General features: G+C 39.6%; 2 protein-coding genes across 7 annotated transcripts in view; both read right to left on the bottom strand.

The window, feature by feature from the left end:
• Positions 1-391: 391 nt before the first annotated feature.
• rnf141 (ring finger protein 141) lies at positions 392-9,158 on the bottom strand. Its single transcript, XM_067492801.1, has 6 exons — positions 9,040-9,158; positions 5,916-6,119; positions 4,995-5,103; positions 3,209-3,390; positions 2,856-2,963; positions 392-2,744 (listed from the first exon to the last, which is right to left on the bottom strand). The coding sequence occupies exons 2-6, from the start codon at positions 6,050-6,052 to the stop codon at positions 2,594-2,596; spliced, it is 687 nt and encodes a 228-aa protein (XP_067348902.1). The 5' UTR covers positions 6,053-6,119; positions 9,040-9,158; the 3' UTR covers positions 392-2,593.
• A 733-nt stretch (positions 9,159-9,891) lies between these two features.
• The window catches only part of LOC137108684 (alpha-1,3-mannosyl-glycoprotein 4-beta-N-acetylglucosaminyltransferase C-like), a 46,955-nt gene continuing 38,610 nt past the window's right edge, over positions 9,892-18,236 (bottom strand). For 3 of the 6 annotated variants that reach the window (XM_067493580.1, XM_067493579.1, XM_067493578.1), the window contains exons 4-6: positions 14,053-14,195; positions 13,841-13,976; positions 9,892-13,600 (exon numbers count right to left, since the gene is read on the bottom strand). In XM_067493580.1, the coding sequence (XP_067349681.1) occupies positions 12,432-13,600; positions 13,841-13,976; positions 14,053-14,195 (1,448 nt within the window). In that variant the 3' untranslated portion in view covers positions 9,892-12,431. The remainder of the gene's footprint in view (positions 13,601-13,840; positions 13,977-14,052; positions 14,196-18,236) is intronic. The other 3 variants (XM_067493582.1, XM_067493581.1, XM_067493583.1) reach the window with 2 other exon arrangements.

Here is an 18,236-nt window from a genome sequence, read left to right on the forward strand (position 1 = left end):
GGCTTAAACCGGTTGACCTGTCCAAGATTCCACGTTAGCAGGAGCACGACGCGTTGAGCTAACGCACTGTCATTAAACTGTATGAAGTGAACGCTGTTATACCACCATTTTCCACACTCGTTATTGCCTATACATTAATTTACGAAGCTGTTAGAGCGAGGAATGGATTATTTTGGATTAGAAACAGTGGTCTGCTAGCAGTTCGCTTGATTTCTAATGTCAAGTAGCTGTTAGCGATCACGGACGTGAGTTTGCGCCCTCGACCGCTTCAGCGCACGCGAACGTCATTAGAGGGCTAATATTTTAAACTATGTACCATTGGGCAAAAAAGGATCCTAATATTATATAGCACATAACTTCAGTTTTCACTGACGCAGGACAACATTTAGACTTTAATTGTGCATTTCCTTTGCATGTTTTATTAGGATTTTAAAACCATAGCAAACATTTCATTCCATCAGTCAAAGTGCAAAAAAGTGAATATATCTTTATTAAGGACAATACAGCTCCGGGTCATACAGAATTGCAAAAGGTAAAACAGTAAAAATAAAATTGCCTTAAGTTTTGCTGGGACTCATATCAGCACAACTATTGGATAATGCTGCCACCTTATGGTTGCAACATCATGAAACACGGCAGTTTGTATACACAGGGTTTAATGCTTTAATTATTGAGAAAAGAAGCCTTGGAATCAAAACTGGACATTTTCTCCTTCAAAGACTATTACAACCTTTAAATAAGTTCTGATTTGGACTATGCGGTCATGCAGCCACTAAATCAGACTCTATTCTTTCATAAAGCACTTATTAAATTTGGTGAACAGACAATCTTGCTGCAAATCTTTACACATTGGATCATAATAAATCAGATAATATTTTCCACCACTGAGATTAAGTCATTTGTTGCTGTAGTGCAGAAAAACCAAGCGAGCTACAGAGATGTTTCCAGGTGCAATTTGCCAGCATGGCAAACTAAACTAAAATTGAGTTTGTTTAACATTATAAAGTCAGGTTTATGGTTTAGTAGCAGAAGAGAAGTAAAAAAGCTACTAGTTATATTATTGTATAATAATTGTGTTATTGTCTCACACATGAAACAACATCTTTAAAATATCTAAATGTGATCAAAGCCTTTATAACTAACTGTTATACTATAAAAAGCTGAACTGACAATTCATATCACCGCAATTTCGAATAAAGCTCGGAATTTGGGATTTTAGTAAAACTGCAATTTAACGCTAATGACAAGTAGGGTTACATCTCATTAAATACATCAGCATAGATTCAGCTTCACATTATTCACATCCAATTAAAGTCCAGTGTGTGGTTTAGCTTTTTAGAAACAAGGATAGAAATCGGAAATAGGTTTTGCGATTCTAAATTCTACATAACAGCAAACCTACAAGTGGTAAGTTGTAACTGAAAAGCTGCCTATATCAACCAGTCATCCTAAACACTAACCACAGAGCAAAGCAAAAATTAGGATGGTTGTGAGTGTAAACTACAGTACTTCTAGTTAAACATATATACATAAGTAAAGAGAGGAGAGCAGCATAGATGACAAACAGTGGGTATTTCCAGCGGCAAAGGAGTGATCGCAACACATTTTAAAAATCATATAAAACTAATTAGTCTTATAAATCCAATATCACTATACAGATTCTGAACTCGATGGGAGCTTCAGTTTATAACAGGTTCACAAAACATTGCAGATGAGGCTCAGTCTAGTGGGATACAAACATGCAGGGTTACGGAGTACTGAACGGCCTCACACGTGGAAAATAAATCTGGCTTTGAAGTCAGAGCAGAAACACCGAGGACACTAAGAGAATGCTTGGTGTTCAGCAATGTCCCAAAAGGACTTATTTGCATTTTTCTGGAGTTAGTTCTACTTATGTAGAAATAAGGCTACAAATGTACATTTACACCAGCTACTTATTTTCAATTAAAACTGTGTAAAAAGCAAATTAACACTTTAAACGTGGACTATTCCTTTAGATTTTGACTCCCCTCATCTTCGATCCTTTGTCCCAACTTCTGTCATACTCCTGCTAACATGAAAGGCAACTTCAACTTGAGCCAGGATTCCTATTGTAAAGTGCCTGTTTCATCCTAACTCAAGTTCTCTACCTAAACTAGTGAGAGCAGTCCAAAAATGACGGCAGGAAGTGTTAATGTGTTAAATTTAAAGTGTATAAATTAATCACAGCATACTGCAAATACTGAATGTTTACATAACATATTGTCACACACAGTTCCCAAAAAGCACCTACATCTACAGTACAAATAGAATTTTGTTTTTACCAGAACATGGTTTGTCTTGCCAATTTCTTGAAAATGTATGAGCTTGATCCAATACATTTTCAAAAATTAGATGGCATTTTAGATGTTAGTGGGGAATTTCCAAGATGCTTACGCTGTGAGAAGTTCAATATTCTTAACCTGTCACTAAGAACATATCAAATAAGCATGTGTTTGGTACATTTTAAAGAAAAAAAAAATCTCCTCAGTGAAAGTGATTTTGTGTTGCAACAATAAAGTCTACTTGGTACAGGTTAAATTCCCTTGTCACCTTATTTGCTTAGTGTGCACCGTTAAGGCCTGTGCGGGTGGCCTGCCTCATCAGCCAAGTTGAGGATGTAGCCAGCTACGTCATCATCTGTGGGGAAATCAGACATGACCCACGAGTCATTGGCAGCCGTCACCTGCAGGCGACATATTGGACAGTTTCGGCTTTGGCCGCTCCTGCAGAAACAGAGTTGGTAATAATTACTGCTGGTGTTTGCTCATGTCATGGACAACTTATTTGCAACTAGTAATTTGACTAAATAAGTGAAGTTTGATCCTTTGTCTTACCATTTATCGATACATTTCTGACAGAAGCTGTGTGCGCAGGGCAGGATTAGGTCGGCCTTTCCATCCATGCAGATACAGCACTCCTCCTCATCAGTCAGCTGCTTCACTCTGCACACAAACACAAACAGAAAAGCAATAAAGTTTTACTTTTGTCAGAAGGTGAGAGGTGCCAAGTTTTCTAAATGACAGATATTTTATTATGGAATTAATTGCGTGGTGCTGGACGATTCTTTGGGGCGTTCAGTCAAAGCAGCTGCATGTGAAAGGCACCTTTCAGTGTTATAAAAACTTATATTTATAAAAGAAATTTAGGAGCCATTGTCACTGACTTGGACCACTTTATGTGAACTGACCTGCCCATCCACATGCTGGCCTGACAGGAGTCTGTGGAGGGGAGCTGGGAAGACGGGCCCTCGGTGGCACCCTCTGCAGACAGCACCTCTGCAGCTTGGCTGGTAATGTCTCGGTACAGCTGGATGAACTGGTACAGGTTCATGATCCGGGATGCTTCCACCGTACCATTCTCCTTGTTGATCTGGGAGGAGGCCAAGGCAATAAACAGCTCATTGTTATAGTTCACTGTTTGCGCACATGTAATTGCAACCGTGTAGGTGTGGTAGAAGAACCAGTAAAGGTGTACAGTTAATTAAACGGCTGCAAACTGATAGTTGCTATTCTTTAAAAGGATAGGTTTCAAATCTGTATTAAAATAATAGTCAAATGTTCATATTACCTGTGAAAGAGGTTTCTCGTCCTGTTCATACTGGACAATAAAGTATTTCTTACTAAAATTAGTTCAGAGTGAAATCCAGAGCTGAAGCTACTATAAGGTTTCAGCTGTCTGATTTAGACTAATCAAATTCAATTTTAACGTTGCAGTCTTTTTAGAACTACTTCCCTCAGTGTGTTTTCCTGGTCAGCATATTATTTTGTGCTGCAGTGGAGGGGTAAACTTTGAAGGACATCAATTTGATTCAGTTAGACAGCTGACGATTCGCATTATCTTCAGATAATCACATTTTTGCACATGCAATGCATAAGGTAGATTGTTTCACCAACTGTTTCTACGTTTAAAAAATCCCTGTAGGATCACGTTTACTGAAAGCATCTGACAAAGACGGTTGGTCATCAGTGTAGCATTCGTCAGGAGTGGAACAGAACTCACAGTTTAGATAACCTGTCGGTTTTGGCGATGTGATGTTGTTAATGTGGTGCCTTGCACAAACTCAACAGTGTGTTCTCATTAAAATCAAATGGAGAATGACTCAGTCACACTGTATAAATATGGGTGGAACACACATTTCTGTCTGGAAGAAATACTGATAATGGTCAGATATGATTTCAATCTAATTCCTTAAAGCCAAAACTGACACAGTGTAAGCTATTTTACAGTTTCCCTGTTTAAAACCTATTGTGAGAATAAGCTACAGCCTGTTAAACCCTGAGCTGATGTCAGAAAAGAAACAGAAAGTACAGAAACAACCCTTGAAACATTACATTTTAATTATGGAAAATAAAACCCAGGCCATTTAAACACAAAAAAGTGAATCTCAAAACAAACAAAACCCTAAACAAATGGACTAAGTCAGAGTTCAACTGATAAATTTTGGCCCCCATCAGTGACAGGTTGGTTTTAAATAATTTGTAAAGCAGAGAAGAAGAAAAAATACATAAATACATAAATAAATAAATAAATAAATAAATAAATAAATAAGGTGTTTCACAGAAAGAACAGATAAAATGTACATCCTGTAAAAACTGAAAAAAAGAAAAAAATTAATTTCGTCAAATAGACACCGCTCGCACATAAGTTAAATAACATTAAAACTTGTGTGCCTGAAATCATGTGCGTGGTGCCAAAGATTCCAAATCCGGTTTAAAATTTTATTTTACTATTCTTAAAAGAAAAAACATTTAACAGAGATAAACCTCCAACAGATAAACTGCTCTAAACATATGAAATAGCTCCAAACTCCACCAAGAATATCCCATGATACACTTTAACTTATCAGTAATCAGTAATTTGCAGGTTTATTGTTTCACAGAGACATCTGCCTCTTTCTCTGTTATAAAATCTAAGGGTTTGGCAGACGCTCTTGTTGGCATGTGATGTGTGTGCAAAAGTCTATTTGGTCTCACCTTGGTACAGACTATCCTGACAGCCACCTTCCACAAGACCGTGGCATCGGATCCTGGCTGCACCTCAAACAGCAGGTGTTTTTGCTGTCCAGCAGCTAGCTTGGCTGTGCTGAGATCCAGCAGAAGAGAAAGGGTATCTTCATTAATTGAATTGAAACAGTGTGGTGAATGATGCACATAAAAATTTTTACAAATGGCCTACCGGACTTTGGAAGTTTCCTAAATTTAAAACAGCCAGGATTTGTGTCCATGATTAATTGTAAAAAGAAAAGGTCCCAGCACTGTAGCCCTGGGGTCTCTCTTTCTTTACTGGTAATTCTCTACTTTCAAGTCAACAACAAAAGGTATGAAAATAAAACTGTTGTCACTTTGTACAGTTCCAATGTTTGAGCTGGAAATTGAAGGCATGATGTTCAATGTTGTTGGTGGTTATACCCCACAAGTTGGATGTGAGACAGATGAGAAGATAGATGAAGGGATGCAGAGCATCCACAGAGAGTTACAGTATTATTGCAGGAAACTCTATATTTTAAGATAAATACAAAAATAAATTCTAACAGTTTTTTTTGTCACAATGTGACCATCTCATTTGCACATTTTCCTGGCTGTTTGTTACTTACTTGAAACTCTGGCAAGCTAAAATTAAATTGGCAGAAGTGGATACTAAGGAGCCTGGGATTAAAATGGGCCAAATCGTAATGCTCCAGCTCTGCAATCAAGTGCTAAGAGTGAGTGTACTCTGATTTGCCTAGACAGGCCACAAATTCCACAAACATTCAGCTTCAGGCATTTTGGGAATTTATGATCAGGTTCCTAGAAATGACATAACTGAAATTTTTTATTGCTCTTCCAGTATCAGGTGTTCAAAATGTTTTTGTTTTTTTTTCTTTTTACGAACATCATGTGCAGGCTGTGACTTACACGTCGTTGAGTTCAGCCACTCTCGCAAGAAATTCCTCGTACGTGAGGTAGCCACTATCACGTACCAGTCCGGCGTGTTTCAGCAGCTTCTCAGGCAGATGGTTCATCACCGCCTGGCCCGAGATCTGCTGGCCCATGGTGGCAGCACCAGCACTTACAAAACAGAACTGGCAATAGATTGTACCTCATTCACTTCTGCAGAGCCTGGTGGAAAAAACAGAAAATTGGAAAGCTGGAAAATTAATTTGATAAACTGAATTCATGGGTATCGTAATCTCTTATTCCTTTATAAATTATGCCCAGTTACTGGTGATATTATGGTGATATGATGTTGTTGGTGTTACACAGCAGTGTTATGCAAGTCAAAGACAAATTTCTACCTTTGCCCCAAGAAAAGTGGACAATAAAGTTGTATGAGTTTGAATTTGAAATATAATGCAGCCAGTTCCAAGTCTGGATAAATGCAGAGAGGGTTGTGTCAGGAAGGGCATCAGACGTAAAACACATGCCAAATTAAACATGCAACCCATGACCCGTGGCCCGGGTTAACAACGACTGCCACTGTTGCTGTTGACCTACAGGGTGACGACGGAAACTGGGCTACTGTTGGTCGAAGGAGAGGAGGAAGGCGTGTTCATAGGCCGAGAGAGAGGAGGAACGCTAAGAACGTAGGACTGACAGTAGACAGGGAAGGCTAGAGAGCTGGTGACATGATGCAGAGAAGGAAGGTGGACATACTGTGTGTCCAGGAGACCAGGTGGAAAGGTAGCAAGGCTAGAAGCTTAGGAGCAGAGTTCACGTTGTTTTACCATGGGTCAGATAGGAAGAGAAATGGAGTAGGAGTTATACTGAAAAAGGAGTTTGTGAGGAATGTTCTAGAGGTGAAAAGAGTATCAGACATGTTGATGAGTCTGAAGCTGGAAACTCATGGCGTGATGTTCAATGTTGTTAGTGGTTATGCCCCACAGGTAGGATGTCAGTTGGAAGAGAAGGAGAAAATCTGGAGGGAGATAAATGAAGTGATGTAGAGGATCCCCAGAGGTGAGAGAGTGGTGATGGAGATTTCAATGGACCTGTTGATGAAGGAACATAGTTCTTCAGGACCAAACAAAGGCCAAACAAAGAGCATATGAGGACTTGTATGATAGGTTGAACACTAAAGAGGGAGATGTGGATTTGTACAGGTTGGCCAGACAAAGAGACAGAGATGGGAAGGATGTGCAGCAGGTTGGTGTGATTAAAGATAAGGATGGAAATGTTACTGACAGGTGCCAGGATTGTGATGGGAAGATGGAAGGAGAACTTTGAAGAGTTGATGAATGAAGAAAATGAAAGGGAACGAAGATGAAAAGGCAGTTGGTCCTGATGACAAACCTGTGGAGGTATGGAAGTGTCTAGGAGAGGTGGCAGTAGAGTTTCTGACTAGATTGTTTAACATAATCTTGGACAGTGAGAAGATGCTGAGGACTGGAGGAGAAGTGTACTGGTGCCCATTTTTAAGAACAAGGGAGATGTGCAGAGCTGTGGCAACTACAGAGGAATAAAGCTGATGAGCCAAACAATGAAGTTGTGGGAAAGAGTAGTGGAAGCTCGGCTAAGGGCAGAGGTGAAGATTTGTGAGCAGCAATATGGTTTCATGCCTAGAAAGAGAACATGCAGTATTTGCTTTGAGGATGCTGATGGAGAAGTACAGAAGTCTCCATGGACAGAGGTGGAGGAAAATCTAAAGAGGTGCAGGTCTGCTCTGGAAAGCAGAAGTATGACGCTTAGCCGCAACAAAAATGAATATGTATGTGAATGAGAGGGACCCAGGTGGAATGGTGAGGTTACAAGAAGCAGAGGTGAAGAAGGTGCAGGACTTTATGTACTTAGGGCCAAGAGAGCAGGTTGGAATGGGTAGAGAAAAGTGTCAGGTGTGTTGTGTGATAAAAAGAGTATCAGCGAGAATGAAATGAAAGGTGTTCAAGACGGTGGTTAGACCAGCGATGTTCAGCATAGAGACAGTGGCACTGAAGAAAAGACAGAAGGTAGAGTTGGATTGAGCAGGTTCAGGTTCTCTTTGGGAGTGACGAGGATGGACAGGATCAGGAATGAGGACATCAGAGGGACAGCTCATGTTAGATGTTTCGGAGATAAAGTCAGAGACATGTACAGAGGAGAAACTTAAATATATTGGTAGAAGGATGCTGAGGTTGGAGCTGCCAGGCAGGAGTTCTAGAGGAAGAACAAAGAGGAGATTTATGGATGTAGTGAGAGAGGACATGAAGTTAGTTGGTGTGAGAGAAGAGAATGCAGAGGACAGAGTTAGATTGAGGCAGATGATTTGCTGTGGCGATTCCTGAAAGGGAACAGCCGAAAGAAAAAGAAGAAGAATTTGAATATGATAGCTCAGTTAATATGAGGACATCTGTGAAAAAGTAAATGGATGCTGGCATGTGACTGTTGAAAATCTCAATCTTCACTACCAGAAAGCGTTAGGTGAATTAACACATCCTCTACTGCTCCTGTTTCCACCTTTTCGACACAATATGTACCAAGTGATTAAGTTCGGGTGCAGTCCATTTTAATCCTAAAGGTGCTGCAGTGCCTGTGCAGTTGAGTCAAGTTCTTACACTTATCAATGGTTTACTCGTGGACCGTCTTTGTGCCTGAAACAGGTGATGGCCTTCTCCAAACGGGAACTACAAAGCTAAAACCCCCTGTTGTTACTTCAGTGGTCAAACCATGAAGCCAGCAAACAGCGGTGTGTGGACTGCAGTCTCCACATGATAGCAATTCTAAAGACATCCAGCTGTCGTGGAGCCATTTCACCAGAGTCTGCTTGAGTAAATCCACTGGACTTACAAGCTGAATGTATCGTTAGCTGTGCGGTAACTAACGAGCGACTGCTGGGAATCATCTGAGTTATCTAACACGTGAGATCCCTGCAGTGATACTGGCAGCTAACCTTTGAGCTCGTGCACCACGTCTATAGCAACGAGGTGAACATGTCAATAAAAATGACTAGAACCTAGAATTCCCTCTTTAGTTTGCTCGGCCAAAAGCGAGAAAGACGAAACCCCTATAATTATAATACAGATAAAGCTGCCTATCCGGTGAGATATTAGAAAATAATTATTCTTACCAAACCCTCAACGTTAGGCAAAAGTTTGCGTCCGAAGTTAGCTTCACCATTAGCTTCTGTTTGTGTTGACATAACGCGGTCGCCTTTTGATGACGTCGTGGCGATGATGTGTCGTCACATAGTAATAATAATAACAGTAATTTTTGTTTTTGGTCAACGGTTTATCCCGTGAGTTCATTGTCGGCATGTTGATTTGGCCCATTTTTTACTTCCTGACGTTACCATCCCCAATTTCTACCAGCTGGGAATGGGAAAGGGTTGTTGGGGGTTCAGTGTCTTGCTTTAGAGACACTTGCCCAGAGACACTTCGACATATAGCCGGGACCGGGGATCGAACCACTGACCTGTGGTCCGTGGTTGCTATCTCAACTATTTTGCGATTAAACATATTGGCACAATGTAAGTTTTCAGGTACTTTACTTGAGCATTTACAAGTTACTTTTTTTCCCCACTACAATTTAGAGGGGGAATTAGTTTTTACTCCTCTACATTTATTTCACAGCTTAAGTTACTTTGCAGATGCACATTCTTCATGTTAAATATTATTAACAAACAAATTATAGTTTAACCTAATGATAATGAAGTTGTGACTTTTAAATGGCATTTTTTAAAGGTTTTTAAGTGGTTTTCCTCTTGAATCTGTATATGAAATAAACTTGACAAGGACTGAACATTTTAGATTTCTGCAGAAAGAGTCTGTACACTGTATATTGTATATGTAGAAAGGATGAAACTCAAGAAGATCTGAGCTTCTATACAAAGGAGTTAAAAGGGTCAGTGACAGAAATGTTTTTACTTTGATTTATAACCTCTTAATACTGCAAAAAATGTAATGTATATTTTTCCCAATTTACATGTCATGTCAACTTCTTGTGGTTTCTAAATCTTCAATGTTTTATTTCCAGGTTGACATGAAAATATTACAGATTTTGATGTTGCCCCACACCTTTTGAATCGCTAATACTTTTACATCTTGTGTCTGTTTGTATGTGTGTGTGTGTGTGTGTGTGTAAAATCCAAAAATCTCTTAGCCAATGAAAGTAAAACGCCAGTTGTGGACATTTTCTGATGCAACCCAGTGAATTTTCTCTGTAGTTAGATGAACTTAGTCCTCTGGCAAAAATTCCTATTTCCCTCTGAAATGTCCTTTTTGGTTTGGCAATATCTGTAGCCAGGCCATCTGTTATTTACTGGCTACAACACCTGAAGAGGAGTCATACAGAGAAGTGGCTGCAGCACAGACGACACCTGTAACTCTGAAACCTGAGGGGAAGGGGAACATAATCTTCACAGATTCATCCACTGTATGTTTATTTAACCTGTACAGAGTATATAGACATCTTTTCATTTTTTATATTGTAATTTAATGCTTGTCCGCATTAGAAGAAATATCTCCCAGTGTTTTTCTTAACGATTCTTTCTCATCTTTATTTATTAAAGTTTCTATTTTCTTTCCATATAACTAGACTCTGTTACCTCCTAATCAAGGGTGTGAAGGTAGATGGTGTTGTGTGCTGCATTTTTAACACTCTGACATAATCATTGTAACAATGTGAAGCAAACAAAATCCATAATAAATATGTATTAAAATAGGCCAGTTATGTACTATTTGATGTGTTTGACTAGAAGAGATTTAAACTCTAACTCGACCTAAAATGATTCAGATTCTATTTATCAAGCAAGAAAAATCACCAGTACAGTAAGAATTTACACTAAGTGAATGAACATTTATGCCAAATAAAGTTCATCAAAGTTACAGCTGCATTTTAAAAAATGTAAATATATCTCTCTTAGATGAAATAAAATTCATATAATTGCTCATAAATACCTGAAAATATTACATCTCTGTGCAACCTTTGAAAGAAACCAGCAGGGGGCAGTAACGGTCAACAAATAGAATTCACCTGATGATAAACTGACTCACTGAAGACTGTGGAGATGAGTCTCAGTATCTAGAATAGAAGAGCTTTTCTTCAAGTCTGTAAAAAAATGGCAAGCAAGGCGAAGCTGTGAAAGGTGGTGGTAAAAATCAGGCCCCTTTAAACTGCTTGGTTGGAGACTAAGCTGAAAAATGTCACTTCCATAATTAAAATAATGATCCAAGTGAAGCACTATTGTCCTACACATGTTGAATTAACTCCATTCTTTATAGGATCCAGTCATTTTTGCCAAATTATGACTGCGGGTTAGCAGGAGAATTAGCTCACCTCACACTTCTTTGTGATTTAAAAAAAATACATGATGGATTAAAAAAAAATCACACTTTGAATTAGGAGACTGAACTACTTTTCATTAACAGCTTTTCAGGCTTTATCTGAGAACTTTACAACTTCACACATCAAGACAGTCTAATGAGCCTGTAAACATTAATTGCTTTTTTAAAAGTTTTGTATTTAATTTTAGATGCAGGAAACACAGTTAGTGCAGTACTGATTCCATCCCAGTTTTAAGTCTGGATGCAAGCCTTGGTAAAAATGAATTATTGTTTAATTTTAGTTTATTACTGAGAAATGTTAGACGGGTGTGATTCAAGAGGTTTGAAACTATTGATTTTAGGTTAAACTGTTTTTTTTTTAAAACCCTGTTTCCAAAAATGTTAAGATGCTGTGGAAATTGTCAATAAAAAAAACTGCAATGCAAATAATTTCAAATCCACATTAGACTGAAAATAGACACTAAAACACTTTGAGAATAACATTTCTCATGGTAAAATTGCAAAGAATTTGTGGATTTCATCACCTATAGTTTATAATATCCTTAAAAGATCAGTAAAAACCAGTCCATGGCTCAGGAACAAGTACAAATCCATCCAGTGGTCAAATGAGTGAAAATCATGGACCAAATCCTCCATGCTAAAGGAAGAGTAGAGGAATCCTCTTACTTGTTATTAGTGCGCAGTACAAAAGCCAGCATCTGTGATCCACACGACGTAATGCTAAAGCAACATAGGCTACCATAATGACATTTGCTTCAGGGAACATCATGCTTATTTTAGCGAGACAATGCCAAACCACATTCTGCACATATTACAACAACATGGCTTAGTTCTCCCGTGTTTCAACTGTTGTGGAAACTGGGCCGTAAGCATACAACTCCAAATTTTCATTTAAGTTCTCAAAAATAATGTGACAAAAGATACCAGTCAAGTATGAACAATTTTATGTACATTTACTTTGAAAATTAACATACGTAGAAAGCTCTGTACTGTACTGATGGGTCAGTTTAATATATCACATTGAAAACATAGGGCAGAACTCTGAACAACCCAAGAAAATATGGATTGTTTCAAATCCCATAAACATCCCAGCAGTGGTCCAAATGTAACTTAAAGTACAGCAACTGCATCCAAAATGCATTCTGTACATACAGACAATAATTTAAAACTCACTCAGTTACTTTTTTAATTGACTTACAGGCTGTGTGGTCCATAAACTAATAGTTCTTATGATGACCCATTCTTTCTGACTAGCTGCAACCACAATTCGTACGCATTCGATATCAAAGCCGATCTTGTGGTCAATGTTGCTGACCTCAATGTTTCCACCTTTAAACTCCCCTAATGTGATGTAGGATGTACACTGCCTTCCCTGTTTAGTTTCCACAGCCTTCTGTCCCACTTCCAGAGCTCCGTGATGTAGAATGTCATTCTGTCGATCCTCTGTACCCGTGACTATTTTAATTTTGCTGATTTTTGTTGGTTTATTGAAGATTATAACAAAGAAGTCTCCAGTGCACGGAGGCTTCCCCCAGAAATACTCGTCAACTATACTACTATAAGCCTTGGTGGCTTCATAGTTTTCAAAGACGTTGATGTTAGTATAAAGCGTGGCAGGAGGGTTGTCGGGAATGTCAATGGAGTCCTCCTCAAAGTCGTCGTCCTTCAGCTTATTCTCTGCTCCTTTGTAAGAGGAGTAGTAGCCCATGTGCTGGAACAGTGACGGCTTGAAGCGGATCACGTCCTTCTGGGCCAGCAGACCCCTGAAGTGGATGAGGAGCCAGTCGCAGGGCATTTCCTGGTAAAACATGAGGAGGAAATGAGCCAGACGTGGCAGGTCTCTGGAGTGGTACAGCTTCCCGATGTAGCCCAGTTTGGAGAACTCCAGCATCACCCAGTAGGATCCTTCTCTGGAGGTGATCACCTTCTTCAGGGCCGTCAGGAAGTTCCTGGAGCAGCGAACGTCGTCCTCTAGCATCATGTAGAAGTGAGAGAGGTTTGTGCAGAAGTTGAGGAGGAAAGCGTAGTCCACGTTCTGCTTAGAGCGGAAACGGACCCGGTCCTCTGGGTCATTGTAGTTCCTTTTCAACCCATCCAGAGACGGGTAGTACTCCTCTGGAGTGTGAATCACAAGGAGGCGTCCGGCTATGATGTGGTGGGCAAACTTCCTCGTCATTTCCTGCACCAGGTTTTCACACCAGACCAGGTCAAAGTCTGCCAGGTGGACCACAACCACAATCTCTTTCAGTTCCTCATAACTGGACTGATCAAAGATGGATTTGATGGTCTCCAGAAGATAATTTCCCTTTTTCCTCTTGACAGATGATAGACCAATGGTAAGATACTCTGTAAAAAAATAAATAAAATCACTTCATTCAGAACTAAATAATAAAATAGTTCTGCAGAGGTGAGAATCTGGCAGAGGGCAAACATCTCAATATTAGATAGTATTTCCTCAAAATGCATACTTACCGTTGTGTACTGGTACTTACTGTGCAGGTTAACAAAAAGGTACAGTGTATATTTGATTTCATTATGTTGCTGTACTCTAAAACATTACTGTATCACCTTGGTAGTAATACTTACTTCTTCGTGGCAAAGGAATCCCTGCAAGGTAGCGGTACGTCACATTGATGGTCCCAGAGAAATTGGATAGATCTTTGAATGTGTGTGAGTTTGCAGGCTGCATCAGTGTCTCTCCCAACTCTCTCTTTTCAGCCTCCTAGAAATGACAAAAATAAGCTCATTCAAAGAGAACACACACGGTTTTCTGACATATCTGAAAGGCAGTAACATACCAGCACGTAGCCATCATCCATGTAAAGATTGAAAAAGAGCAGAAAGGTGATGAGGAAGCCGAGGAACGGGAACATGGATCGTTTCCTGAAACACCTCATCTTGTCCATGGCCTTCCACATTAGCCTCATGATCACGTGTCTCACTGCAGGAAACCAGACAGAAAACAGAATGTCCATCATAAGTAAATAAAAATGTATGAGAGCCTCCACAAATGATTAACTTTAGACTTTTGTTTAAAATTCTGATTCTTCAGACAGTGGGGTCATGACACTGATAATAAGGATTAAAGGTCGACCTCTATGAACAGAATAACAAGGTCCTCATCACCTGCTTTAATCCTGAGCCGTGATTCAACTCCCGCTTCACTAAGATGGCTTCATTGAGATAGAGCAAATTATGCAGAAGTGATGCTTTACTGAAACTGTGAAGCATCAAATCGCTGAAAAGATGCTAATTACCAGAAAAGTAATCAACCGCTATTTTGAAATTTCTATGAGCTCTAATCACTCTGACACCAGGACACTACAAATAGGTTGTGTCATCTTGGACTTTTTCGATGATATATTTCAGGCTCAGGTAGCAAGATGAGAAACAACAATACAACACAGATTGTATGATGGTTAAAGTTTTAGTTAGAGATTGCCTATTCATACACCTTTTTTTTTTTTGTCCTTTCGGCTTATCCCGTGAGTTCAGGGTCGCCACAGTGGATCATTGTCCGCATGTTGATTTGGCCCAGTTTTTACGACGGATGCGCTTCCTGACGCAACCCTCCCCAATTTCTACCAGGCTTGGACCGGTGCTGCACAGGTGGGGATGGGAACGGGCTTTTGAGGGTTCAGTGTCCTGCCCAGTGACACTTCGACATATAGCCAATCACCCTAAATACATAGCTTTTGGTGCAGATTTAAGATACTTCTTCTTCTACTCCACTAGAAACAAATACCTGTTTAGAACCACCCCATCTTCTGTGCAAAGGCTCAAAACAGCAAAGACAATATAAAATAAGTTCTGAACAAAGCAGAAATTTCCGGCACAACTTCACTTACTGCCAGGGTACATGGATGCGGGAAAACTAACTGTCAATAAAGTTCTTTGATACGTGTTTTAACCTTTTCCGTCCAAGGATTAAAATCATGTTTTTCTGTTAAATGAATCCTGATGAATTACGGTTTTCTGTGCACCCTGGGGGACAAATACTGAAGCTGCCTCAAAGCCCATGGCGTCTCAAAGATATGCACAAGACACCCTTTCACATCAGCATGAGATGCAAAGGGTTTGACTATCTCGAAATGGTTATCTTTGCTTTAACCGTATGCTGCAGGTATTTTATTTGTAACTATTTTACACTGTGGTCCTACATCATGTACTTGAGTAAAAGATCCCAGTACGTCTTCCACCACTGCAGGATATACAGAGCAACTTTTTAAAATTTATCTGGAGTTAAGATTTAGAAAGATCTGGATCTTTAACTGCTAAATGCTGCACGATGTTCACCTGCTAGTCTCTGTGATGAGCAGGTATTGGAGGTTTTTCACGATAAACTGTTGCTGCTGGAAATCTAAGGGACTAAAGCTGAGTCCTATGATTAATATCTTAGAGTTAATGTCTAAAAGAGACTCCTTTCACTTTGCACTAAATAATTGATCGATTGCTCCTAAACAACGCAAATTAGTGCAGCTTTAATTGAAATAATAATTAGTCTTTCTTCAGGTTATAATGAGGTTTTGAGGACGACAGATGCAGCCAACAGCACTGACAGCGATAAAGAAAAGTGATTTCAAGGTTTACCACTGGATTAGACAGAGTGACTGCTAATAAAGGATCATTTCATCATTAATCTTACTGCTCACAGGGGGAAACATCAGTCATCTGCTCAGCATGTGTGCAGCAGCCATACAAACCAGATGATGCTTCAAACTCAATGAACATCAGCGACACTAAATGCTCTCAGCCTCGTTTACTTTGCTATTCATCCATAGTGTTGACAGTGTTTTAGTTAAAAAAGAATTATCCCGCTCGCTATCTGTTCCATTTGGCACCTCATCTAAAAAAAACAAAAAACTAGTGGTCCCATGACACTCTCCCTAATTCTGATGTTGCATAACACACAAAAACGCAGGCTTCGATGTGAGAAACCATAAGCTCCCCAGTGACAGGGACAATTTCTGCAAAGGCCTGTGCTCCTGCCGCTGGGCCCAATAACTCAATAAACAGCTTATTATTCATTGTGTTATTCATTGCTCGAGCTCCATTTTAGGGAAAACCATCTGCCATCTGCCAGAGCAGTAAGCCATTTTGTGTTTCTGCCACGAAGAAGCTCCTCCTGATAGATGCAGCGGCAAGAGTAAGTGGGGAGACAATGACAGCTGTGAGTCAATATTATGAAAGTCCTCACTAAAAGCACTTGCACACAAACACACATACACACCCTTATTTGAGATAGCAGCCTGCAAAATCAGATATTGAGATGATGAAAGAATATTTAACAAGGCCAAATAATGGCCACATGGTTCCTCTGCGAGAGAAAGTGCTGCTAAGAAATTAGATTTTTGTTTGCTTTCTCTGACTACATCTAAACAACAAACAAGCCTGTGATAGGTCACATATATTTATATGGAAATGAAGGTACATCTAGGAATGAATAAGCACCATTTGTTGGGTCTGTTTGCTTTACTTTGAAAATGCTCTGCCAAGTTGTTTATTTTTTGTTTGTTTTGTTTTGTTTTTTATTTTTTTCCTCAGCAAATTATCAGCATGTATGCCCGGCAAGCTCATTTCTACAACTGAATTCGTTTTAGATTAGAGCCAGGAAAATAATAACAGGTACAAGGGAATACCAATGAGTTCCAGCATTCAAAATTATAATGTCCTATAGGAGGGTTTATCTCGACTGGTGAATATTAAAAACAGTCTCTCCAGTACAGACATTTGTCCTGCACACTAATCCTTTGTTTTCTAAGCATTAAATCTGTGCAGCTGTGTGTAACATTAGTACAGACCTGCATGGCTCTTCGGGTTTACTAAAGCAAGTGAAATTAAACTACATTTGGTGATTTAAACAAGCAATTTCTTCTTCTGTTAACAGAGCAGGTTTAACATCAGTTTGTGAGCAAGTTATGTTTACAGGTGCAGGACAGATTAAAGACAAACCGCAACACTGCAGCAAAATGTTATTAATTTAGGAGCTCAAATTCTCAGTTTATGGTGCAGAGGTAACTGCATCATAATAGGTTATTTGCTGTCATCTGAGATCTTTGCCCAACCTAAACCCATGAAGTACAGCAGAAAATAACAGAATACACAAACAGTTAACTCCATGGCACCAAGGACAAAAGAAAAAGTCTGGGAATAGTCTTATTAGAGGGTTGTGGGTCCTGTAAAGAAAACATGAGTGAAAATGGATGAGGTCTATGTAGGTTAAACTATTCTTTTAGACCTCTTACAGGGTAAAGTTGATGGCAAAGTACGAAAAATTGTTACCCAGTCTAAGTGGATAGTGTAAAAGTCATCTTCAGCAAGATGCTGCTGCAAAGTGCACAGTGCAAAACGTGTTTTCACATAACCAGTACTTTTAAAGTGATTTTCACATATACATTGGAATGAGCAGCACTTTATAAAAATGCCATTTCATTTGCTTTTGCAGGATGATCTCAAATCCTTCTTTTCACCCTGTTATAGACATCAAATTGGACAAATATACTTCAAGTATCTAACCTTTTTGTGGTGTTATTGTGCACATTCATGGATTTTTTTCCCTACATCCCTGTCAGTTTGTATTGTAGGCGTTCAGGTCAGGTGACAGGGGAGCAGTAAGGGAGTTCCAGAGAGAGCTGTCAGCGAAGATCAAAGAGGGGAGGGAGGCTCACAGGAAAAAACTGGAATAGAGGTTCCAACAGAAGGATACCAGAGCAGTCTGGAGTGGCATGAAGAGCAGACAGAGCGGGGTGTTGATAGAGCTAATGATTTTTACACCTTTTAAAATAGATTTGATGTGCCTCATATCCTCCCCCAAAGAGCTTCAGGACAGGTGCCCACGTCTCAGCCCTGCATGACTCGGACATCACTACTGTCTCTGCAGTAATGACCCTCTCAGCAGAACAGGCTGCAGGTCCTGATGGAGTCAGCCCCAGGGTACTGGAAGCCTGTGCCCCACAGCTATGTGGCATTCTTCAGCACATCT

Source organism: Channa argus, chromosome 23 (genome assembly GCF_033026475.1).
Source record: "Channa argus isolate prfri chromosome 23, Channa argus male v1.0, whole genome shotgun sequence".
NCBI lineage: Eukaryota > Metazoa > Chordata > Actinopteri > Anabantiformes > Channidae > Channa > Channa argus.